This window comes from Anas acuta, chromosome 6, assembly GCF_963932015.1.
Source record: "Anas acuta chromosome 6, bAnaAcu1.1, whole genome shotgun sequence".
NCBI classification, from domain to species: domain Eukaryota; kingdom Metazoa; phylum Chordata; class Aves; order Anseriformes; family Anatidae; genus Anas; species Anas acuta.
Genome location: NC_088984.1, coordinates 16758848 through 16783614, shown reverse-complemented (window position 1 = coordinate 16783614; position 24767 = coordinate 16758848). Strand labels below are relative to the sequence as shown.

Here is a 24767-nt window from a genome sequence, read left to right as displayed (position 1 = left end):
CCACAGTGTAGGCCATCTCTGAGGGATCTTCTACGCCATTTTGTCTCTCCTTAGACAGTGGTGCTGGTTCTTACGAAATCTACATAACGATTTATTGTTATGACTATTTGTAGCAGAATTTCCTTTTCTGGCTTGTTGAAATAGCCTGAGCCCTTCTGGTAATGCTGGACAATGACAACCACAATTCTGGCTTCAAGCCCTGTGTAAAATATTACCCAGATGCCACTGTCTGAGTAAGGCAGCTAAGAGCAGCTCGTCCTCTCAGTGCTCAGGTTGTGTCAAGCGCAAACTCTTCAGCTGCCTTCTGGGCAAATGCAATTCTGTAACAGCCCCATCAGGCTGGAGCCCAAAGGCAGTAAATATATGAACTGTGGTATAAAGCATGTGGTGGAGCTGCAACACAAAAACTTCTGGAACCCACCATGTCATTTAACAACTCTCCCTTTTTAATACGTGCCACCTCTGCCTTGTAGACCTTGATCAAGGTGTAAGTCAGCTCATTTCTCTAGGTCACATTGCAGGGGCACTGGGGTATAATACTAGGACCGCAGCTGGTACCACAGTGATGGCTCAGTTGGGATCAGGATAAGGATGAAGCACACCATGGAAGCTCTCCACTAACAAGCAGGACGGAAACCAAGCAGTCTGTGCAAAGGCAAGCGTTTGGCAATATAGCAAAGAGCCCTGACTCGTTCAGGTGCAAATGTGCCATTGCTGGGACAGGGAGACAGAAGGAAAAAGAGGAAAGGGAGAAGAAAAGAGGGAGACAACCAGCATTGCCTGTGAGAATTTGTCATATTTTCATTGCTCTTTTAAAAACTGGGACAAAAGTAGTGATAAATCATTCATCTGTGCCTCATCTGTCTTCTCCAGCTCTCCTTTCTTTTGTCAGGACACTTAAGCACAAGGAGAAGAATAGTGAAGAACGATGCCTGATGTTCAGACAAAACAACTGTTTCCCTTGGCCTGGTTATTACATGAATGTGCCTTAGTCCAGCCCAGCAGTCGTGGCCTCTTCACAAGCATAAGGGAGACATACACACCTGCTGTCTTTCAGCATGTTTAAAATGTCATCTCGAAATGTGTCTCTGTTTTTCTCCAGAAAACCTCTCACATCATAGAGCACCTGCAACACAGACAGAGCCGCTGGAACAGAGCAGTACAAATCATTAAGCACTTCTACATTAACATGCCAATATACAAAACCTCCAGCAGTGCTTCACAGTAACACTGCGGGCATGTGCCAGGATCCTAATTTTGGGGGTCAAAGAGTTCCAGCGCTCAGCAGTTATTAACAAGAAAAAGTGGCTTTTAGCCATCAATTAAAAAACCAAAGTACTCAAAGCCAGGAGCTAAGTGGAAGAGCTGCAGAAATATGCCTGCAGTCACAGTGTGGGGAAATCCTCTGTGAGGTGTGAGCAGGAAATACGAACTGTGCCATGTAGTGCCCTGAGTTCCCAACCACTGCTGCTCAGCAGATGAGAGTCTAGGAGAAGATTCGCCCTTCTTTAGGGTGCAGGTGTCTTCCCTTGACACAACTCCATCTGTTCCATCCCCTCCATAACAAAGAGCAGCATTTAACCTTGTAGACCTTTTCCTTTTTGCGGTAGGCATGTAACCATTTCTCCTCCTCCCCAACAATGAAAGTGTCCTTGTGATTTTGAGTTTTGTTTGTTTGTGAACGTCCAAGAAAAGAAAACATGAATAACAGAAGTAAGGAGAAGTTTCTCATCCCCCAAAGAAAAAGTTACCTCAGAAAAACAAATGTCCAAGTTGGAGAATATACTGCTGAAGAATGATATGCTATTTTGAGCCCATTGCTCCTCCTGTGCTCTGGTATTGGGCACTAAGATCAGAGCACACACACAGCTCAGAGAGATTCTTGACTTTAGGAATCTAAATGCTCCATGACCTCAAGCCCAAGTGCAAGCATCTCACAGATACACCACGAACACCTACCTCCCCTGCATAATGCCTTATGCCAAACTGATGGTCTGTCACCCGAGGCTTCACATAGTAATGGTTGCTCTGAAATCAAAGGGAAAAAAAGGCTTCTTATAATGGCACCGTAAGAATACATCGGCTCAGCCAGAAACTCGGCCATGACTATGGCAATGCTGGGATGGCAAGGACCTTAGTTGTTGCAGAGCCTGACCACATGTGCAGCAGTTATCTGCAGCTATATTGCGAATATGTTATTCCAACAAGATGGAAAAATCCAGTCCTTCAAGGCATTCCTCATGTGAGCAAGGGTTTGCAGAATCAAGGTTGGGCAGGCATGCCATGGATGAAATGTTAATTCTTGCATGTCTGACACCCATGAAGACTGGGCTCCACACAAACCACGTGGGGCAGTACACGGGATCAGGATGCAGGGAAGATGGCAGCTTTGCAGAACACCTACACACCTTTTCTTTGTCAAAGCAAGTACCATACCAATCTCCTGTTTTCCATCTTTCTTTGCACCTCTCTTCCTCTTTTTCCATACAATTTTTTACTTTCTCTTACTAACTGTTCTAATCTCTCCCTTTATTTTCTTTCTTTATTTTATATAAGAACCCTTAAATATGCAAGAACAGCCATGCTACTTGAGATCAATGAATGATCCAGCTGAGAACCCTGCCTCCAGCAGTGACTATGTAAGGTAGAGTAAGAAAAAGCCAAGTGCATGATATGTTTGTTCTCTTGCTATCTACAACTCTGATTATTTTCATGAGGTCTGTCTAATTAGTAACCCAAAGTGGACTTCACTTCCAAATACTTGCCCAGTCCCCACCTACCAAGCCCATATGGTTCACCCACTCCTTGTTCCTTCTCCCGGATCCCCTGTTGCTCTTCATCAATATGACCCAGAGGTCATATTCTCTTAAATGCCAGCTGTCATGCTTTTCTTCCTTAAGCCTTTTGTGATCCAAAAAAAAAAACAAAACAAACAAACAAACAAAAAAAACACAGAGAAGACAGTTTGTTTTCCTTTAAGGTCCACCAGGCTTTCCAGCAACAGTGAGTGGATGCCTTCCAGTGCTCCTCCAGACTGCACTAGAGACTTGAGTGGTGTGAAGAACACTTTGCCTTCAAAAACCACAAACACTAGACTACTGTCTACTTCACCTTTCCTCCCTGCACTCCAACTCCTTAGCATCTTCTATCTCTCCTATGCTCCCTGGGGTTCCACATTAACTGCTATCTCCTCAAAGCAGACAGAAGTGACACTATGAACAGCTTAATGAGAAGGCTACTCAATGAACAAAAAATCACCAAAAATAGCAGTCGAAATGTTGTGGGGCATAAAGGAATGCAAAATAATACTGACAGTCTCATGCTGCTGTACAATAAACCACAGGTACCTTCTTGCCAAGGGAACTGCTTTCTGGTTTGAATATTTATCTCAGAAAAGAATAGAGAAAACACCTAGAGGAGTTCAGAGACAAACAGCAGAAAGAAAGAGGAGCTTTGAAATTTCTCCATCTGGAGATAAACTGAAGAGGTTGGGAAATTTCACAAAGAAAATATAAAGTAAAGGATGTATTAAAAATACCAATAAGTGGCATTAAAATATATAAAATACCGACAACAATAAAAAAGGTAAATCAGGCTTTCTTATATACCTTGACCTTTAATACAAGGGAAAACCACAATGGACTAAATTGAAGGCATCCACTTAAGCCTAAAGAAAGGAAATATTTCTGCATAACTTTGAATAAATAGAAGTTGCCATTATATTCAATTTGCAGCCATGAGTATTACTAGCAGGGTTAGATGTACATTTGAAAAATGAGAATATCTGCATCTATTCCAATTTTTAAAAATATGTCTGATAAAGGCTACAAATTTATATGTTTTCAGGCTTCAATGAAACCTTAATTAGCAGATTAGGTAATGTATTAGCTGACTCTGTCCTTGCTAAAGTAGTAACTTATTCCTTAAGTGCCTGTTACGGGGTTTAACTTGCTTTGTTTTCAGTCTATTTACTGTGAGGATCAGTGCCTGTACTGGAGACAGGGTAAGGGACTGCTGTAGTGATCTCACTGTGTTTTTTGTGTCCCCAGGGTAACTTTCAGACCAATATGAAAAAGCCCTTCTACTCCCATGTCCAGAATACGAGAAAGAGTAGGAAAGAATATAATTAATTAGGAACAATAAGAGTTTCCATTAAAAAACATGAAGCCAAATCTGTCCCCAGCCCCAGGAGGCAGATTTGATGTGCTCTGGAGCTGGCTCCTGTGAGTCAGCTGGCAGAAGAAACCAACCACACTGTGCACCCACATCCTGTGCCTGGGGTGCTGCCTCATGTCCCATCACAGACCAGCAGAACCTGACCTTCATCCCAAGCCACAAATTCAAATCTCCTCTACCTGCAGCCTGCAGTATGCACGTTCCCTCTCTCTCTGTGCAAGAGACTATCTGCAAGTTTCTTCACATACTACTTTTGTTCAATGTAGCCTTATTAAATACTTGCAGACTCGAGCCTAGGGCATTTCAAATTTCCTGCACAAAGAACATATTTTACATCAACAAAAACTTCACTTTCAGCTTTGAAATGCTGATGGGGCTAACATACTGATCATTTGCCTGCCGGGTTATTTTCTTACTTACCATATGCTGGCTGTGAAGTTTTTCCAGAAGGGTGTTGTCTGTGCCTTTGGGGAATCGACTCTCTTCATTCACTAAAGCCAATAGACCCAGTTTCTACAGCCAAACAAGAGACAAGATTTTACAGACAGCAAAAGCTCTAACTACGCAGCAACAAGCCAAGAACTAGAGATTTGGACGGCACATTGAGCAATAACCCGTGGTTATAAACCAGCAAAGCTTGAGTTGAAAGCAGAACTCTGACTAGTAAACATGTTCAGCAAGCAGAACAGAAGCAAAGAATTTATTAGAAAATCACATTAAGGTTTTACTTAAACCATGCTCCCTATCTTAAATTACGACACCCTCCCTAAGCTTGCTTTCACTCGCAAGCACAGATACGCTTTCTTGAGCTGAGACTAGGGGTAGAACAGCTCATACTTTTGCCAGGTCATGAGGGAAAGAGGATCTAAGCAACCACCTGTTTTTAAAACCAGGAGACCACAGGGAAGGCCCCAAGACAATCAGCAGTCACCGTTGTGGTCCCTGGAAACTGTCCCAGATAATTGCTCACCTTCTCAATAAGGTCCAGGCACTCTGCATTATCCATCCAGTCAATGGCTTCCCAGTTTATCCCTTCCCTGAAAGTCAGGAACAAACAGATCAAACATGAAAAGCAAGATCCAATGCCCCCATGAGCACTGAGAACAGAATAGGCTGAGAATGGCTTTCCCAGGACTGAAGAGGGTTTGCAGGAATTGGGCTCTGCCATGCCTGAGGAAAGAAAATAGGATATACAAGGCACTGCTAACCCAAGGAGATATAAGTAGGAGACAGCCTTCCTTATCCATCCTGGTGATTTAGACTGATGCTCATCTTACAGTCATTGAGCAAATTCCACACCAAACAGTGAGAAATTGTAGTTGCTCTCAGTTTCTGTTGCTTCCCTTTTTTCCAGGTGATGGAAAGCTCTTCCTGCTAGTTCAGGAGAGATGAACATCAGCCCAAGTGGTGGTGATGTTGGACCATTTGCTACACAGGTCCAAGAGTCAACTGCTGACCCATGAATCCAGAAAGCCTTTGAGTAACTTGTGCTCAGGAATCCAAGGAAAACTACAGCTATGTGTGAAGCTGCTTACTGACACTGATACAGATTCCTTTCAGGTAAAGGCTAATGCTCTGAAGACAGTGGAGTTGTTCCCTACAAACCCTTTAGCCTAGACATCGTATGTTCAGGTTCAAAGCATTCAGAAACTTGTGGCCAACAGCTGGGAGCAGCAAACTAGAATCATTTCTAAAGAATGGAAAGAAGCATCTATCCTCCAAAGGGAACAGAATATCTTATGCCCTTAATGACAAAAAAATACCAGTACACAATGTTTTAAATCTTTGCAATGATGGGTGTCAGAGAGGCCGTATATTTTTACAAAAAGGCCTCCCAGATCACTTCTGAGAGTAAGAAGTCCTTCCAGAACTGAAGGAAGCAGCGTTATCTGAAACAAATGAAATCACGAGTCAAGTTGCCTCTAGTGCCACAAACCCCTTATTTAATTGAGTGACAAAATACATGGAGCTATTTATTAAACCTGAGGACATGAAGCTACTACTGTGAAATGTGAGCTTTAATCACATTACCCTACAATAATTGAAGAGTAGTTAATAATAAAATTCTCTCATCCTTTCCAAAGTTCAGACACAGAATTTAAACTCCTATGTAATCATCAGGAAAAAATCTTTTGTTGCAATGATACCATTCTTAATACAAGCTTCCTGCAATGGTGGAATTGGCCTGAGAAGTGAGTACATAAATAGTCTTGCAGTTTTGTAATCTTTAGAATTTCATGAATTGCCTATTCAGTTTCTCTCTTTACAAAGCTGCTCTCATTTGCCCTCACTGACCTGACTCAATTGCTTCATTCACAAACATAAAGGCTTTTGTTTCAGAACAAGAACTGAAGTATTTCTCTAGCAGGCTCCTCTAGAAGCTGAGATAATCTAGAGCATCCCAGGTACTTTAAAAAATACAATCTAATACAAAGTCCGCAAAGAGAATCAGCTGTGCAGGAAGTCCCATGCTCTTTAAGCTCAGACAACAGTGATTTAAATCTCCTTGCTCAGTAAAAGAGGCATTTTCATAGCATAGGACTCTAGAACAGAAAGAGCTGCCAGATACCTATCTACTATTAGGGACTTTACTTTCTACACACCAAGAATGCATCTGCATAACAATACCTTCACCTTAGGTAAATCATCACAAGTTAGTAATCAGGCAAGTGACCATGTGTTCTAATGTATTAGAGCCCAAGATCTTCCTGTTCAGCTTAGAAAGAGAAGGAAATCTAGACTAAGATGTTTGAAATTTCAAAATTGTGAAGGTCTGTTTTGTTGTTATTTTGCAAAACTGCACATTGTGGAGGCATGGCATAATGGCGGTCAATAACATAAGTTGTGATACAAACAGAATGGATAGAGGCTAATGGTTTGCTCTCTTTTAACTCAAGAAGTAGGAGTCATTACATGAAGCTAACAGCCATGATCAAAACAAATAAACAAAATAAGGTTGTTCCTCATGCAATAGGTAGAGGAGTTTGGGAGGCCCCCTCACCTGTTGTACTCCAGCTGCTCCAAGGAGAAGATGTGTTTGTTGAAATATTCCTGCAGCTTCTCATTTGCATAGTTAATGTTAAACTGCTCAAAACGATTCACCTGTGAGAAGAAACAAAGATTATAAAACTTAACACGGGGCTATAGTCCCTGGGCTATAAATGATCTCCTGCCACAGCTACAGGGAAGGTGCCAGGCCTGCAATAAAGCCACAAAGCACAGAGACAAGGGTTATTAGATGGACATGAGAAGAACACTATGGAAGGCCCATCAGGAGAATAGTTTTTGTAGCTCATGCTAGCCTAATGCAGGAGGTCTATATGGTGGTAAATGATGATAAGAACAATCACATTTCTCTTCTTCTTAGGAAGAAAGAAACATAGTTCCATAAATATCAATATTACCTACCACAGCATGTCTGCTTCAGGTCTGCGTCACAAACCAGACCTTGAACATCACTCTACACAATTAAAGCTACCAGAAATGGGCAGCTAAGTAGATTTTGCCACTCTCAGGGGGAGAGAGCAGTGGAGAAGTCCCAGAATGCCCTATGCTATCCTACACAAGATACAAACCTAAAAACTTCCTCCCTACATCCACTGCCCTCTCCAAATCCAACATGCCCTGCAAAAGATAAAATCCTGACCTGAAAGTTCTCGAAGCCAAAGATATCCAGGATGCCCACAGACTTAAAGTTTTCCTTGCCTTTGATCTTCGTATTAATCTTGTTAATGAGCCATGAGAAACACTGAGAATACAGTGCCATAGAGAGGGAGTCCCTGGAGTCTGCTGCCTGTAAATGCAGAGAGGAAAAAATGAGTCACAGGGAGAACAGAAAGCATAAGGTGCACCCAGAATCTCTATGGGACTTCAGGTCCCTCCACTCTTTTTAGATGCCTCAGCATCTCTTATTTGTTATGCGCAGTGCAATAGTTATATGTACAGTCAACATTCAAATTTGCAAATAGCCCAGCCATGTGCAGATATACCATTGTCACTGACTTTTAGGCAACTGAACTTGAGAGGCTGAAGGAAGTAGCAAAATCACTGATATATTTTGGTACAGGTACTGGGGGAAGGTAGGTGGCAAAATACCTTACAACGAAGAGCCCATAGCAGTCCTTTGCACCACCTGAGCCAGCATTTGCAGTGACAGGCAAAATAGTTCAGTACTCCTTATACAGCAGTGTGATGGGTGTCAGCTCAATTTTTCAAAATCTGGCAGGACAGGATCCTAATAGAGAGTTCCGTCATGAAGTTAGCTGGTGCCTCTCCAGAACTTCCCTGCAAAGAGCATCATCTTCCTGGAAGGTGGCCACCAGCAGGACACTTGCCCCAGAACAGGGTGGGCTGAGACACCTTTCTGGAGCTGGCCCTACATCTCATGCAGTGATCATTACCAAGAGTCATAGGTTGAAAAAAAAAGCTTAAATTGTGAACACTAACTGGCAGCGGATAATTGGTCCTATGTAAGTGTTGCAGTGAATGTCCAGAATTGAACTTTTGAACTCTCAAGCAGAAGTAACTGGAATGGGCTGGTTGTACATTCTGATAACACTTGGACTAAACAAAAGTGTCATGCCCCATATCCTCTGATTAACAGAGAGACATGAGACAGAACCGCAAATTAAGAGGCTGATCATATGCTCTGCTTCTGCCCACAGACTACTGAGGTTGGGAAACCAGGATTTGTGGTTCAGAAAAGAAGAGGAGGTCAAAAATAAGTGTTACTAAAAAGAAGAAGGGGGCCAGGAAAGACAAACATCTTGACTGGAAGATTCTGGATGGGGTGAAATACCATGGAGATCAGAGATGCCTGAAGACAAAAGCCAGGGTATGCCCAGGGATCTGGACTGGTAGTTTCTGGGATGGGTAACATGAGGAGCTGCACAGCCTGTGCCAGCACAGCTGCCTGCCTCACCCTCCTGGACAAGCAGTACTCTCCCTACTGGGAAAAGACATTTGATGAACAGAATGCTGGGGGTGGTGGTGAGTGAAATAATCAAGTAATCGAGTGGGGTAAAAGCTCTAATCCCATAAATTCTTAAATAAATGTTGGTATCTAGATCAGTTATTGCCTGTTTACTCTCAGCCGTGACACCAAGGTAATTCCGTCAGTAGTCCTGGGCAGCAATGTCAGAGGACTTCTAAACATACCTTCTTCCTCTCCAGCTTTGCAGGCCTGAATAATGCCACCTCTCCTGTTCTGCTTCACTAAAGGCACAGGCCAGCCACCTCCAAATCCTCCCAACCCTGCTCAGCTTGCTTCTGAGGCTCAGCCATCAAGATCCTCCTTTTTACCAAGTCTCACTGGTACTTCCCTCCAGCAACCCAAGACCTAGCAACCTCCCTTCTCCACAGCACATTTCAAAGCACAGTCATGCATGACTTTTCTGGGTATTTCTTCTCTCCATCAGTTGGTCTGCCTTACTAGTCAGGAGGGAGAAAGCCCTCAGGGCCATGCCTCTGGCTGCACAGTAAGTTGGGCTCATGTCCCAGGAATGGGACCTCCTCATCCAGCTGTAAGCAAAGCCTCTTCCCCCACAGCATGGCTCAGATGAGATTTTCAAAGGCTCCTTTCATCCTCCCAGCCCTGCCCGCCCTCAGGCCAGTTCATCCATTCAACCCACTGAAATGTCAAAGCTCGGATGGGCAACCAGCCCGTTACAGAAGGAGAAATCCTTGGCAGCTCTATCGCTGCATTCCAGCAACAGCAAGTGGGAAGAGGTGGGCACAGTACTCGAGGGCTACAGGCCTGTACAACCCTACACGGCTGCTGTTTGGTGCAACAGGCCCGCCTAGAGATGATACCTAGGCAGTAGCATCCACTTGCTGTAATAGCTTTCTTCCAGTCTTAGTACCGGGCTTCACTGGGCTGCAGGGGTCCAACAAGCAAGAATGTCGGGAATGGCCCTGCTTTCAGGGAAAGCTCTGCTCAAGGAGACTCCAGTAAAACCTACAACTGCACACTCTTGCTCTGGGCTGCATGAAACATCTCTGGCATTATTTGTTATCCATCCCTGCGTGCTGCTATGGAAAGGTGTGGTTTATCTGGGACAGACAGTGGAGAAGAGGAACCATGGTACTAGGTACTGAGGGTGTCGACTCCAGACTCTAGGCAAAAACATAATTGTCACGCAACAGCATTGCATGGACTATGACAAAAACATGGCATTTCTTAAAGACAAAGCTCAGCTTGTGATATATTAGCAGTTGTGTCCAAAACAAGAAAAGAAGTGACTACTCTGCTGAAATGGGCACTGCTGAGACTTTGGCTTGAATACGATGTCCAAGAAGCACATGCCACTTCTTGAAAGATGTGTGGAAACAGGGACAGTGGAAAAAGAGGTTTAGAAAATTCTGTACCAGGAAACTGAGGGAATTGGATTGTTTAGCTTAGTAAAGCGAATACCAACTGAAAAACTTCACATAAATTGAAGCTTATAAAGTGGATTGCTGGGATGCCAAAGGTAATCTAAATCTGAGGATAACTTTTCAGCTAGTCTCCACTGTAGCTTCAGCAAGGATACTTGCTGAAGCCAAGAGGCCATGAAACTCCTTCAATAGGAGACCTTAAGAATGGTTAGACTGACATCTGTCAGAGGGAGCCTGAAAACACTGGTTCCTCTGTTAGTGTAAGGGTTGGAATGATAACTCTCTGCTGTCCATGCCAGCCCAAGCTTTCCATTACAGATGTTTATTTTCCTGTAACATGATGTTTATTCCATCCTAGCTATATTATCCCTTGCTTTCCAGTGTCTTGCATCTTATTAATGACATAGGATGATTTTCCACAGTTATCTGTGCATGAACCTAAAGCACCAAGAGTGCCCTCAAGTGATCAGCAACACCACAAGTTACAGTTAGTAGGGACAACAATGCAATGAGCCACAGAAAAATGCAACAGATGAGTAGGACTGGCCCCCACAAGCTGTACAGGTTCGGAGATCAGCATACATACAAGCCTGTTTAGTCCTCTTCTGCTCCTGTGGATACACAAACAAGCTGCTGTGGGGTAACAACCTAACATCTGCCAGATGTTTTGTGGTAACTCTGTGTAAGCTTTTACCTTGCAGTCAATGCAGCATAAACTGGGAGTTCTGCAAGGTAAAAGGATGCATGCATGCAATTACCACAAAGCATCTGATGCACGCTCTGAACAATATGAGCATGGCCAATTCCTGGTGACTGAAGGTGACCTAAAACCAATATTGTGCACTGCCTTTTACAAATGAACTCCTCCTGTCCTGTGAAGCCTAAAAAGCAGAAGAGGCAATGCTGGGATCCTAACTGCTGTTAAGGGCAAAAGCCTGGAGGACACAGCTCAGCACTTAGCAGGAACGTAACAGGAAACCCTAAACTTGAGTGGATGGTAAAGGCCTGGAAATGTAGAAGTGACAGAAGCATATAGTAGGATGCTTACCTGTTCCACAGTTAGAGGGGAGCTGATCTCTTCCCCACGCAGAATCATGGACCTCTGAGTCAGTACTTCAGAAAGCTGGAAGGCATCTAAGCCCAGGAGGTCACTGGCAATGTTCAGCACTAATAAGAAAGATGGACACACTTTTTTATCCTTCACTTGTGAGGGATGCATGTTCTGCAGCTCACTGTTGAAATCCCAGGGACTCCTCTAAGTCAAGCAACTAAATTCCAGCAGGAAGATCCCGTTTACTTAATTCCCCTTGGCATTCCTGATGCTGTAAGCCTACATACCCAGTCTAAGGTAGGGTCAGCATTCATTAGGGACCACAGGCAGATACTTGTATAGGTCAGCCTTTCTGCTGTCAACAGGAAGAACAAAACACTGCATAAAGCTCAGCACCATCAAAGTATTTATTAAATAGGAAGGTATGTTTTCCTAAAGGCACAATCGTGCAGCCTGAGATTGGGATTGCTAAACTTGGATGTCCTGAAGAGAGGAAATTAACTTGAGACTTAAAGCATTTGTGATATATAGTTATTACTTCTGTTACTTCTGTCTGTCTAGACAGACTTTACCAGACCAGCTCAGATTGGTCCTCTGTAACAGAGTGCACACTAGCGATGCTTCAGAGGAGGGTTTGTAACAGCCTTATCTAAAACTCCTCCCTGTTCCTGCTTCTTCCTGCTCTTTAAATGCAAAAGAGAAGCCATGAGACTGTGGACTCAGCCTGAGAGTATCCAGAACAAATGGATCATAGCCCAACTAAAACATTTTGGTGCTCTAAAGCCATGTGTCCTGTGGCAATATTTTTGTGGGGTTAAATTACAGGGAATCTGCTAGCAAAGGCACTGCTGACCAGGCTAGGGGGAGAGGACTGTGGAGTGAACTTTGCTGTAGGCCTTACAGGGCTTTGTGGGGTCGACCAAGTTGCAAGGGTCTCATTTACCTGCTTTTGTTGTAATCTGGGCTCCACCAGCTGTCATGAACTCAACATTTCCCAGATGAAGTGTGCCAGAAAGCAGTTTGAAGATGTCTCGGATCTCTTCTGTGCTGAAGTCCACCACCTTCATAGCAGTCTATGCAAAACCATACACACCGTGTTGGCTGTAGGTACAGCCACAGTACAATGCAAGAACCACATGCATGCCCTGAGCCCTCTCCTCATCTGAAGTATAAAGGCCATGCTAAAATTGAAACAGCTGCTGTATAGGATACATTCCTTTCCTTTAAATCACATCTAAGCAGGAGTTATTGAAATCTTAAGCTGCTTCTTCTCACCTTGTGTATCTCATTTTTCCTACCTTATTAGAACCCTCAGGCTGATAACACACCACTTATCAAACAAAACATGAATTGCATATCCATCCTGCTAAGTCCATAACCTCTTGTAGAATTATGGATGTTTTGATATCTGTGTGAAATGGCAGAATATTCCATTTATACAGCTGATATAACTAGAACATTTCTGGAGAACACTACCTTTAGGGCAAAGTGTTCCTCTTTTAATGGTCATTGTGAGTTTTTCTGGTTCAGGCCACCTATAGGGCTCTCAAAAATCATTATGGGGTGGGGGTGAGGTTCATGCTCTCCAAAGGCTCTTTCATTCTAAATTATTATTCATCTTTGACTGTTTCCCAAACTCTCCCATTTCTGTGCACTAGAAACATTTGTCTAGTCTTGTTTTTACCATGAATGGGTACAGCTGAGTTTGAAGCTCATTGAACACCAAATTTTGGCTTAGGGCAAATAAATTCTGCCTGTGAAATCTAGACCCTGAAGCACACTTAGTCCATGAGATTGTGCCTAAGGAGCTGAAGACGTGTTAGAACAGGACTCACCATGACCTTGCTGAACATCTCTATGTCATTCAGGTTCTCATCGCTCACACAGCCAGACTGGTTCAAGTAACGGTAAGTCTCTGGCTCGGAGAGGGAGAGGCTCTCTGCAACAGAGGAGAAGGAGGCAGGGAAAGACAACAATTTATTTAGCATTCAGTGCTTTCTTTCTATGATCTTAGTCCTCAAAAACAATAGGTATATTCACCACAGGGGGAGTTCATCTGAACAGACCTCATATGCCTAAAAAGGCACACCTAGACAGTGAATGCACTTGGGAAGGGGAAGAGGAAGGTGTGCAGTAACAAAGCTTGCAGTTGTTTATACAAAATGATTCAGAACAATCAAATCCCAAGCTGACTGCAGAGCTGCAGAAAAATCTTTCAATCCTGAAGTGACTCCGCAAAAAAAAAGGAAGATGAAATTCAATATTGTTAAGTGTACAGAAAAGTAGTCTTTAACTATATACAAATACAAGGACCTCTAAATTAGGTACCACCACTTGAAACAGTTCAGAGAGTCACAGTAAGATTTCTGAAAACATCTCAGCAATCAAAAACTGATTACTAAAAACTACACAGAAGGAATACAGAGCAAAACATAAAAACTGGTTTAGGTCTCTGCGTGTATCTTTGGCACAATCATGTCTTGAACACTATCGGCAGGTTTGATCTCTCAATTCAGAAAGAACAGAGGAGAACTAGAAGATCTATGGAGAAAGGAGAAAAGGGTGATCAAGAAGTAGGAATGCATTACAGATGGGGGAAGAGAAGCAGTCTGGGACACCAGCTTAGAAAGGGAGATGGGGAAGAATAGCAGAGGCCTGCAGAGATCTGCTGAAGAACAGAACTTTTTTTTGTATGCTTTTCCTGAGTATCTGGTACTAACCACAGCCCCACTATTTCCCTTTGCAGTGGATGGATGTATGAATTGAGCCACACAGCCATTCCTGCATGAACTTCCTAGGACTGAAGCCATATTCCCTTCTACTCCATGTCAGGCCCAGTTCTTCCATCTGATTATTCTGGCACACACAGAATAAAGGCATTGAGAAATTCCCCTGTCCCCCCCCAAGCCCGAGTGCAGATGTAACACATTCCTGCCTGTCTATTTGACCTCCTCAGCAGACCATCAGTGCTCAGCGGTGCCAGGGGCAGGTTCATGAAAGTGTTTGTAAAGGCGTGCTGCACTAGAAAAAGGATTCTTCCACATCTTGCACCTGCTGCTTTCCCCACATGCCCTCCTCCAGACCCTCCTCTCCCTTCTCCATGTACAGAACTATAGACCCTTTGTTCAGATACTAGATGTGTTTTGACTCTAGTGATGCCACTGCACCCCTGGTCTCTTCTCTCTCTTACTCCCTGTGCTGATGGTTTGTTGCAAAAACATGCCTGTCAGACCAACCCTTTAACTCATCAAATGGCTCTCTTTAGCATCTGAATCAAGACTCTTCACCTTTCCTTTGCCTGTAGCCCGTTTTATTATTTGATCTCTATACCCCCTCTTCACTTTGCACAGACTTTGCCCTCCATTTCAGAGTGCCTGAAGAGGCATCTTTACTCATGCAGTATTTCTGTCATCCTCAGCCTCTTCCTCTCAACTCTCCTTTCTGTATTTTCCATGAAATCACCACACAGACTTCAGGAAAAAGTTATGTATCAAGTACCCAAAATATCCGTGCTCTAATTGACTTATACCTGCCAAGGCTTCACACGCTGGACTGGAGAGAGGAAAGAGCACTATCCCAGAAAATTAAGTTACCTTTCATCTCCCCGCTCACGCCAGCCAGCAGAGCATAAAAGATGTGGTAATTCCTCTCTCCAGGGTTCTGGTGTACCACTCTGTTCTGAAACAAAGAACACAGGCATAGCCAGTAGAAAGAGATTGCACTTGTGGTCTCAAAGGAAAAGAGAGGACTGAGATACAGGTAAATCTCTATGGTCAATGCACAAGAGGAGCTTCTTCCAGCTTAGCGATGGTGCTGTCTAAATAAGTTGTACATCAAAATCTTGTCTGGCACAGCTGTGCATCTAAGCATGTAACTCACTGAGAGAGTGTGCTCATGGTGAAACTGCAGCTTGCCAGCTCTGGCCCTGCTCCTCAGTGAGCTCCTGAGTCCAAAGAAAACTAAATCAGAGCAGAGTTGATGGCATTTGGAGTTGTAATCCCATAAGCCTCTCTACAGAATTGAGTTTCCAGGTACTTGCTCTCTCTCTTTCCCCTCAGCAAACACCTTTTTCTTGTATTTTCTCTGTGTCCAGTGTTTACCACAGGCAGGAGAACATGCTCCAATAGATACAGAACCTCCTGTTCCTCCATCACCCTCTTCCTCACTTGGGTCAGCTGTGGTACTAACACTTGAAGAGCTACGGTCTGTTCTCCATCCCTGGGATGGAGGCAGCAGCATCCAGCAGAAGAGCTGGCGCTGCTCCACCAGGGATATTAGGAGAGGGCTCACCCAGCAGCCAGTAGAGGTGACACCCACCTTTTCCAGTAAATCTGAACAACATGTTAAGGAGAAAACATTCAAATGGTATATAAATACTCCTCCCTATTCCTTGTTCACAAAGGTATTATGTGGCAAAGAGACATTTAAAAGGGCAGGGTCAGATAGAGCATAGGACCTGCACAATGGTGGGGTAACCTGACAAAGGATGAGGCACATCAGGGCCGCCTAGAGAGATTAGAGAGAGCACTCTAATCTGAAAGACCGTATTTCATACAGAAGTCTTGCATCAGTTCTCACTGCTTCTGCAAGAGACAGCTATCTTTCATCTGCCGACAACACAAAGAGCAGAGACCAAACAATCCCAGCCTGTTGTTTACAGCAGTAGTAAATTCATCTGGCTGCTACTCCAGTGGAAATTGGTGTGGTTTGCAGTGATCGGCAGCTTTGAACATCAACATCAATAAATGTAGCCAGGGTAAATTTAGCTGCCTCATGTAGACAAAAGATGTGTCATAACCCTTGGGAGAGGGGTACATGGGCAAACAAGGAAGAAAGTGGTCATAGCACAACATAATTTGACTCTTTCTTGTCCTTGATCAGGATTTCAAGGTCCACTGGAGATGGGCAGCCCAAAACAAGGAGCTACAATTGGCCCTCTGAATTCCTGTTGTTCTTTGCATCCAAGTATTCCACTGGATACACTGACTCTTGGCTTAGTTTCACTTTCCTAAACCATGAATTCATTGGCAGAACATGAGGGAATGATCTTCTGGGAAAACCAGGGTGCAGTAAACATGAGGGATCTTCCTAGGCAGCAAATCGTTAAAAGGTAAACTGTTCCCACCTATTGCATAAACAAGGAATTTCCAGAGTTAGGAGCCACACAGCCACAAAACAAACACTTCTTTCTCCTTTAGGTTGCAGATTTACCCACATTCATAAACTGACTTTGAGTAATGCTGCTGAGGGATTTCCTGATCCACCCTGAGTTCCTCCTCATGTTCACTCACTCCAGCCGTGTGGGCCACTGAAGAAAAGGATACAGTCAGTTACTCGTCCTCCCTGGATGTGTCCGTGTTGAGAGAAGTGCAGCTGGATGAACTTGCCAAAGCGACTGGAGTTGTTGTTATAAACTGTCTTGGCATTTCCAAAGGCCTCCAGAATAGGGCTGCAAGGAACAAGGCAATGAAGACATGACTGGTGACGTGATACCGTTACAACAAAGCCCGTGCCCGGCCTTTTGCCATTTGCACAGCATGCACTGCCATGTGAGATTAATTTGTTGCAGCATCAGACTGGACAAGCAGGAAGAGCTCAAGGGCAAGGAAGGATGGCAAAAGCAATTTAACACACTGCTAGACAAATTTTAAACCTTTGGGATTGGAGCTAATTAAATCAGTCCCTGATCAGTGTGGGCAGCTGGTGTTCATGCTGTCCAGGGCATTCCCCACAAAAGCAGATCCGAAAACGAAAGGTGGCAAAACCCGGCTGGGTTGTGTGCTTAACACAGCGGCATCCCATGAAATGGGCTTGTATTTTTTTCAGGATTTTCAGAAACGTCGTTTAAGGCAAGTATTCTGTAGCTTTAAAGCACATGTTTTTTTTTGTTTCTGCTTCCTTCTTTGTAAGAGAAGACAATATAAGCCATCTCTTAAAATTACAAATAAACATTTTCAAACTACCAAACAAACATAGTACTAAACTGATTTGTCTGGTACTGGAACACAAACTTTTCTTGTTACTTAAAAACTTGGTTAAGTTTTTACAAGCCACGTGATTTCCAAGCAGAGGGAATATATACACATCATATATTTGAAAACTTCATTCTAAGAGAGGAAATAAAGAAGTTGCAGGGGAAAAAAAATGGCGATCAGCTGAATAACTTTGTCTCTTGGTCACCTTCCAGTCTTCAGGAGGTAACATACAAATGGAAAATGGTGAGTTAAAATGCAGTTTGGTTCTTATTCCGCAGAGCAGCACCAGGGAAAAAGCCTAATCCCATTCAAACTGACACATTAAATGCAGGATTAAAATATTCATGTTTGAAATTTAGCCAATTCTAAAATAACCTGAAGGCCTGACAATCAAGGAGTCTGGGAGATCCTACAAGCGTGGACTGTATGTGGTCATGCTAAATTCTAAAACATACACAATTTGTAACAAAAATGACTGCAGTTGTTACCCTGAGAAAGACTGGCTTTTTAATGTCTCCATCTATCTACTGTGTGGTTCCACTTGAAGAGAGGGCTAGACACAGGATTATTCAAAATGTAATAATTACAACAGATTATAACACAAGTAATTACAACTATGGGTACCACAAAAAATGCTGAAAGTTTCAGGCTTTGCAAGTGTTAGCTGCATGAGAAATGTGGTTATGGGAAAGGACCAACAACCTTTAAGAAACTTCAGGCAGCGTTTTCATAATTTCTCCCAAACACTTTAAACAAACAAAAACATAGAAACTAATTTTCTCTGTTATGATATATTGCAACCATAGAAAATCCAGTCACAGAAATCTGCGGGCATGGATCAGGAGGAGGCAAGTTCCTTGCCCTGGAGTGTTTGAAACCCAAGACCCGTGCCTCTGGAACTAGTATGTAAATAATGGTATTGCACAGGAACATCCCGCTGTGCTCACTAACGCCACAAATCAACAGAAACTAATGGGAACAACCAGAAGAGAGGAGGACAGGGTTATACGAACACCGCAGTTGCAGGGAGAGTGCATTAACCAGCCAGCCAATCTTTACAGCTCTAAATCATGCTAAATTAGACAAGCAAAACACAAGGAAGTATCTCTATAGTTTAGTTTGGCTGTGAGCTCAGGCACATAGATGAAGAAGCCTTTTGGGGCATGTGGAGGAAGAAGGCACGTGGATGTTGGAGGCTGGTGGCAGCTGCACGGAGGAGCTGAACCACCACAGGACTAGGTGGGGTTGTGAGGAGTGGCAGCAGCCCTGGGACAGCCCTCTGCCTTCTTGTCCGCAGGGAGGAGGTGACAAATCAGTCCTCCACACTCATGTTGGAATGGCTCACGAGGGATATACAAAACAGGCCGCGAGTTCCTGTGCAATTCACCTCGCAGTGGTGGGGTCTCGCAGGCTGGGGAACCACCTCCCGAGGTAAGCTTTCTGGATCACAGTCAAGTTACCACTTAACCACTAAGCAGGCTTCAGCCTTTTAAGCCACTCTCCCCAAAGCAGATTTTGCAGGTCTTGACTCGTGACTGTATAGCCCTTAAGAGCTTTTTTTCTACCTTTCCTTTTTTTACACACACGGTTCAAAGGTTTCCAGCTTTATTCACCATGCTGCAGGGAGGGAGGTTACCCATGCAGCAGGGTGATGTGCCATGAGAGATGTGGGCCTGAGACCTGCGTCACGGGCAGCACCGTGCCTTGATGCCAAGCTTGAGGGTGGGCATGGCAGGGAAGTGACCGAAGGATGGAGAAATCCTAGCTTCGGCTGGAGTATTAATTCTCCAGCTGCCACACACACCACACTGCTACTGGTGACATCCCAGCGAGGCCACAACCTCCACACCTCCCTGATGCACCTCCATTTAGCTGCACGATCATCCCAGCCCACATTCGGCCCAGCCCTGCACACCAGCAGCTGTGGAGACCCGCGGTATGGAGGTGAAGCACACCTGCTCTCCAGGATGGCTTCTTCCACGTGCGTGCTCTTCTCAGAGGCTGGGGCCCCGAGGGAGGTCTGGCTCATGGCTGACAGGAACTTCAGCAGCAGCTTGGTGCTCTCAGTCTTTCCGGCTCCACTTTCTCCGCTGTTGAGGAAAAGACATATGTTCCACTCACAGCTCCAGGACAGACTGAGCTAACAGCCATCCCACCCACGGCAGAGAGGTGATCTCCAGGAAGAAACACACAGCACGGCCTCTGCAGCAGGCAGGGGAGAGGCAAAGGGTAGGGTGGTGCGGGTATTTAGGCAAAAGTCATAGCACATGGAGCAGCGGGAGCAAGGCACGTCATGCAGTCAGGGAGTAGCCGGTTCTCCCATTTCTGACCTTATCAGAACACACTGGCTGTCATGGCGCTTCCACAAGCAGCAGTAGCACTCGTTAGCGGTGGCGAAGATATGGGGAGGCAGCTCACCCAGGCGGTGCTGTCTGTACAGGTCTATGGCATCCACACTGTACAGACCGGGGATGGGCTTGTAAGGATTTACTGATGCCAGGATGGAGCCAATGTTTGTCTAAGGGGAGAAAACAAAACACAGCAAAGAAATAAAGCTCCAGGAAAAAAAAAAAAAAAAAGAAAAGAAAAAAAAAAGACAACAAACCTGGTCCTGAAACAACTCATGGTGAAGGGATAAAGCCCGAGTGAGGAAACTGGGCTTCCCCAGTTTGGCAAAAAATGTCAAACCCCAGTGCAGGGGCTGCATCACTGGGTATGGATGGGGCAGTTTGAGTTTCATCGTTTGACAATAAAATGTTCTTAGTCTTTTGTCTTTGCTAAATTATGCTTAAACAATTCAAAAACATGAAGCCATCTTCATACCCAGCTACCTTGCAATATGCTTGAAGCTGAAAAGTACAGCTGGGATTGAAGGAGGGTCAGAAGACACCTTCAAGGACCCTTTCCCAAGTGGAGGGGGCTTGGCTGGGTTCAAGCAGTTCCTGGACAAAGAGGGGACATGGAGACACACACATGCAAAGAGCCACTAAAGCGTATCATTCATCTGCTGAAACGTACTGTTTGGAGCAGCTTAAATCAAGTGGTAAAGCCAAATCAAAATTGACAGCTGAAGCCCAAGGATTTGAGGACAAAAACACTGTTACATTTTCTAAACCCTCTATTTTGAAAAATATTTATTTTGAAAATCTCCCAGTTTAAGAAGGGTTTACAAGATGTAAAATAAAATACCCAAAGCCTAATATCTAATTTCAAACATTTTATTTTGTGAACTCAGAAGGAAATTCATTCTGCTTTTTAGGGCATGACTTTTTCAGTGCAGCCAACCAGCTCAAATCCAGTTATTCTCAGAGCTGCAGTTCAGAGCAATGGTGCCACCTCTCTCCTTAACAATGAATTTGTAATATGGTTAAAGTCCAGCTTAAATCCCAATGCTGGTGTGGTGGCCTCCTTCACAGGGCTCCCACACCTTGGGCTGCTCTGCTCCAGGAACACCCACCTCAGCAGAGGTGTCAGAGGAAATCCTTAGAGAGCTGCATTAGGTAAAAAGCCTTGTGGCCAGGGACAAGATCTAGTCTTATGTCCAAAATGTGAACTATCAGTCACCACATATGGATATAGGGATTTGCATGCATCTACTGGATAAGCTGTAAATGGAACACGTGGTGTTGAGAAAGACACACACATTCTCCCTTCCAGATGAAATCTGGGGACATACTGCAATGCTACGCTCCGAAGCCAGAAGCCAGACTGATAAGATGCTGTAATCACCAAACTATATGAGTCATTTATTAAAGCAGCAATCACAGATCATCAGGGAAAAAACATCACCTAGACCTAACTGCATTATCAGCAGTATCCGTATGCGCAGACTAGCATGGAACAAGTCTTGAAGATCAACTCATACGGAACTTTGTAGGCAGAAATAAAATTAATTGGCAATAGAAGCAGTAAGCAAGCAGATGATCTTTGCAAGAAAAGTGGGAGGAAATGGGAAAGCACTGAGAAAGAGAAAATGGATTAGGAAAGAGCACTGTACAACCAGCTGAGCAACAGATACTGTGTGGAGACTGCATAACAGAGATGTCCAGAAATCCATCCTAACTCTTCTCCCAAACCTTCACAGAGCTTTTTCCTCTCATATGTTTTACTCTGCACTTCCCACTCTATTTTCACCTCTCCCATGGAACAGAGTTCCTGCCGCAGCCCTTCCCAGAACTTCCACTGCAGCCATCTCTCAAAGGTGTTTCTAGGAAACTTTTCCATTTCCCAGTTGCACTCTTTATTACCTGAAGCCCCTTATAGATTACTTCTGTTCACAATTTATAACAGCAGTAGCATTTGTGCATCAACCAGGTACATACTGGCCACTGTATTAGCAAGGAGTGATCTTCCCCAGGGAACTCTGCAGAGCAGGACATGCCATGCTTGGCTTGTCTACATCTCAAGTCCTACAAGGGTGGTTAGACACGGCAGAGCTAGAAACAGCACAAAATGTGATGGTCCAGCTCCTGGCTCATTTATACATCACTAACATTATGTTGGATATACTTTTTTAAAGGATTCAGGAAATGCAGTAATGAAAGGGGATTGCTAAATGCTGCAGGCTGTTGCTGTGCTCACATAATTTTCTGAACCAGCTTGGTAGAACCTGAAAAAAATGTCTTTGGAGAACAAAAGATATCAATTTGACATCCTCTAATTATTATTATTATTACCCTAATTAATTAATATTATCATTGCCCAAATTACTATTATTAATAATAATTTATAATTATTATGTTAATACTGGTGTTTCCAGGTTACCCATTCCTTCAGTGCTTTTGTTTTCCAGAAAATGATGATATTTCTCACTTTTTTCTGATCTCTGTGATTTCCTTTGAGGTATTTTCGGCCCTGACTGATAGGCATAACTCCACTCAGTACAGCTTAACCTGCAGCCTTAGCCTACTACATTCAATCTGTTGAGAGTGTTGAGGAAGGTATTAAATAAACTCAAGACATTCATTTCTGGTATTGACAGATCACTGCAAATCATTAGGTGGCACTACAGCTGACATTCTCAACTTTTGCTTAGCTGAAAACTGCACACAGCAGCGCTATGGCAAAACTAACAGGCAGTGATGGGGTGACTGCAGCATTAATGCCTGCACCACAGAAATGCATCACACGTGTCAGGTTTGGTGCCCGCCAGGTCAGGCAGTGCACAACCACACACCAGACACAGTCCCACTCAAGGAGGGGCTCGCAGTCCTTCACTGAGGTGTTCCAGAAGTCAGGCCCTTTGTCAACCTCCCGACACTCAGATCTGAGGCGTGCAGCCGAGGTGCATACACTAGGCACAGGTGAAACATGCCGTGACACCTGAACATTAACACCTTCACACACGGCTGGCGGAGGCACGGAGCTGGAAGAGGAGCAGGAGTGACAGAGCAGTGCTAGAGGCTTACAGAGGGAGGGTCCTGTGACACGGCCACAGAGCACGTGTGGCATTTCTGGCGCAGGGCACTGACTGAGAAGGGAGACAGCCCTGCCTCACGTTGCAAAGCGTGAGGGACAGCAAACGGGAGATGGACACCCAAAAGGGTGGCCAGGTTCACTGGCAAAGAGCTGCACAGACACACTGCGGGTGCCAAGCACTGGCCAGGCAGAGCAGCAAGGCTCTGCCCCAACAGTGTGTGCACATGGGGGCTGTGCTGAGAGACAGCAGGCACGGGTCTGCAGAAACCAGAAAGGATGCGCAGCATCTTCCACATCCCACTGCGGGAGATGTTTCAGAAACCGGGTCACTTTATTGATCATTTCCTGGAATACAGGTGCATAGGGTTCGGTTGCCTTGGTAACAGTTGCCACGCAACACAGATTTACATTTTTCCTGTCATAATCTGAAAAACTCTGGGTACACATACAGGATGGACAGGCAAGATAAGGGTAAAGAAGGCCAAGGCAGTCTTCACAATATTTCCTCCTTGTCCTCTCCAAGCCTCACCAGAGCACACTGCCACCCCAGCAGCCTCACCCCCGGTGTGCTTTCCCTCACACGTCCCTCCCCTGCCACGTATCTCCTTCCTGAGGGCCCAGGAGGGAATCAGGACATGCTCTGGGTATTCACTGTGCAACTCAAAAAAGACATAACTGCTTCTACAAGCAGAAGAAGTAGGCAACAGGTTTGCTTTCCTAGTTTAGTTGGGCTCTTTGTCCAAGTCAGGAGGGTATCTCAACAACAGCATACATGTACGTCCACTGCACTTCCCAGTCTACTTGGCCATCTGTAACCTCTGAACTGCACCAACAGGGAACCTGGGGAACATGAACACCAGCTGGTAAAACACGGATGTTCATGGAGGATACAGAACTGCACAATTACCACAGATCCTAGAGCTTCTAGGATTTTTGTTCATGTTTGGGAAGTTCTTCTACATACGCAAAGAGGCCTCTGGTAGGGGTAGGATCTCACAGGGCTGATGGAGCTGGCAAGGCACAAAGCAGAAAATACCTCCCCTTTTATCCACACGAAACAATGCTCAGGAAACAATGCTAAAATCAGTATTTCCCATGAAAGGTGGCAGCCCCAAAGGTAAACAAAAATCGTCATCCTGAAGGGATGTGGCCCAGTCGAGCACTTACATAGATGTTACCCTGCTGGTAGCGCTGGTGCAGGTTAAGCAGGATGGCAGCTTCATGCAGATCTCCCAGCATGGACATGTCTTCTACCCCATCGATGCTGGTCTGGTGCATTGGCAAGACCTTCTCTCTGGAAAGGGAGGCCTTGGGGCACTGGAACACCTGGAGGAATGGGGAGAAGGACAAATAAGAGCATGCCACCTGGCCATACAGTCTGATTTCCTACCAGAAACAAGTGCTTTTCCACAGCTTTATCCTTCAGCACTGGAAAAGGAAATGAATAAGGCACGGATCCGTTCCCTATTTTTATATTAGTAGTTCCTCTATTCCTGTTCCTACCTATTTGAGTTCCTTGGCCAGAACCCATGGAGCACACACCCTTCCTTTGCTACTGGGTTGTTCTCTCACCTTCAGTGCTGCCAGGAACAGACCAATACAGGGCTACCTGATTTCTGCTGAAGTCCCCTTAGCAGGAGCAGGGCCCCGTGAGGTGCACCAGGCTAGGCACGTAGCACACACCGTGCTCATGCTTGTGGGCAGTGGTGGCAGCTGCTACCAGGAGACCAAGAATGGTCTTTCAAAGAAGCACAGGGGGATCACATCTCTGT

The 24767-nt window shown here is 44.6% G+C and overlaps 1 protein-coding gene across 4 annotated transcripts in view; it reads right to left on the bottom strand.

Annotated features, from left to right (window-relative positions):
- LOC137859031 (unconventional myosin-X-like) overlaps positions 1–24767 on the bottom strand; it is an 84729-nt gene that overhangs the window by 43972 nt on the left and 15990 nt on the right. For 2 of the 4 annotated variants that reach the window (XM_068687653.1, XM_068687654.1), the window contains 15 exons: positions 24163–24321; positions 19908–20095; positions 19533–19667; positions 16927–17051; positions 15920–15933; positions 15196–15280; positions 13438–13541; positions 12546–12675; positions 11600–11718; positions 7823–7969; positions 7178–7278; positions 5147–5213; positions 4597–4689; positions 1960–2028; positions 1044–1126 (listed from right to left, as the gene is read on the bottom strand). In XM_068687653.1, the coding sequence (XP_068543754.1) occupies positions 1044–1126; positions 1960–2028; positions 4597–4689; positions 5147–5213; positions 7178–7278; positions 7823–7969; positions 11600–11718; positions 12546–12675; positions 13438–13541; positions 15196–15280; positions 15920–15933; positions 16927–17051; positions 19533–19667; positions 19908–20095; positions 24163–24321 (1619 nt within the window). Of the gene's footprint in view, positions 1–1043; positions 1127–1959; positions 2029–4596; positions 4690–5146; positions 5214–7177; positions 7279–7822; positions 7970–8271; positions 8396–11599; positions 11719–12545; positions 12676–13437; positions 13542–15195; positions 15281–15919; positions 15934–16926; positions 17052–19532; positions 19668–19907; positions 20096–24162; positions 24322–24767 lie in introns of those variants that run through there. The other 2 variants (XM_068687655.1, XM_068687656.1) reach the window with 2 other exon arrangements.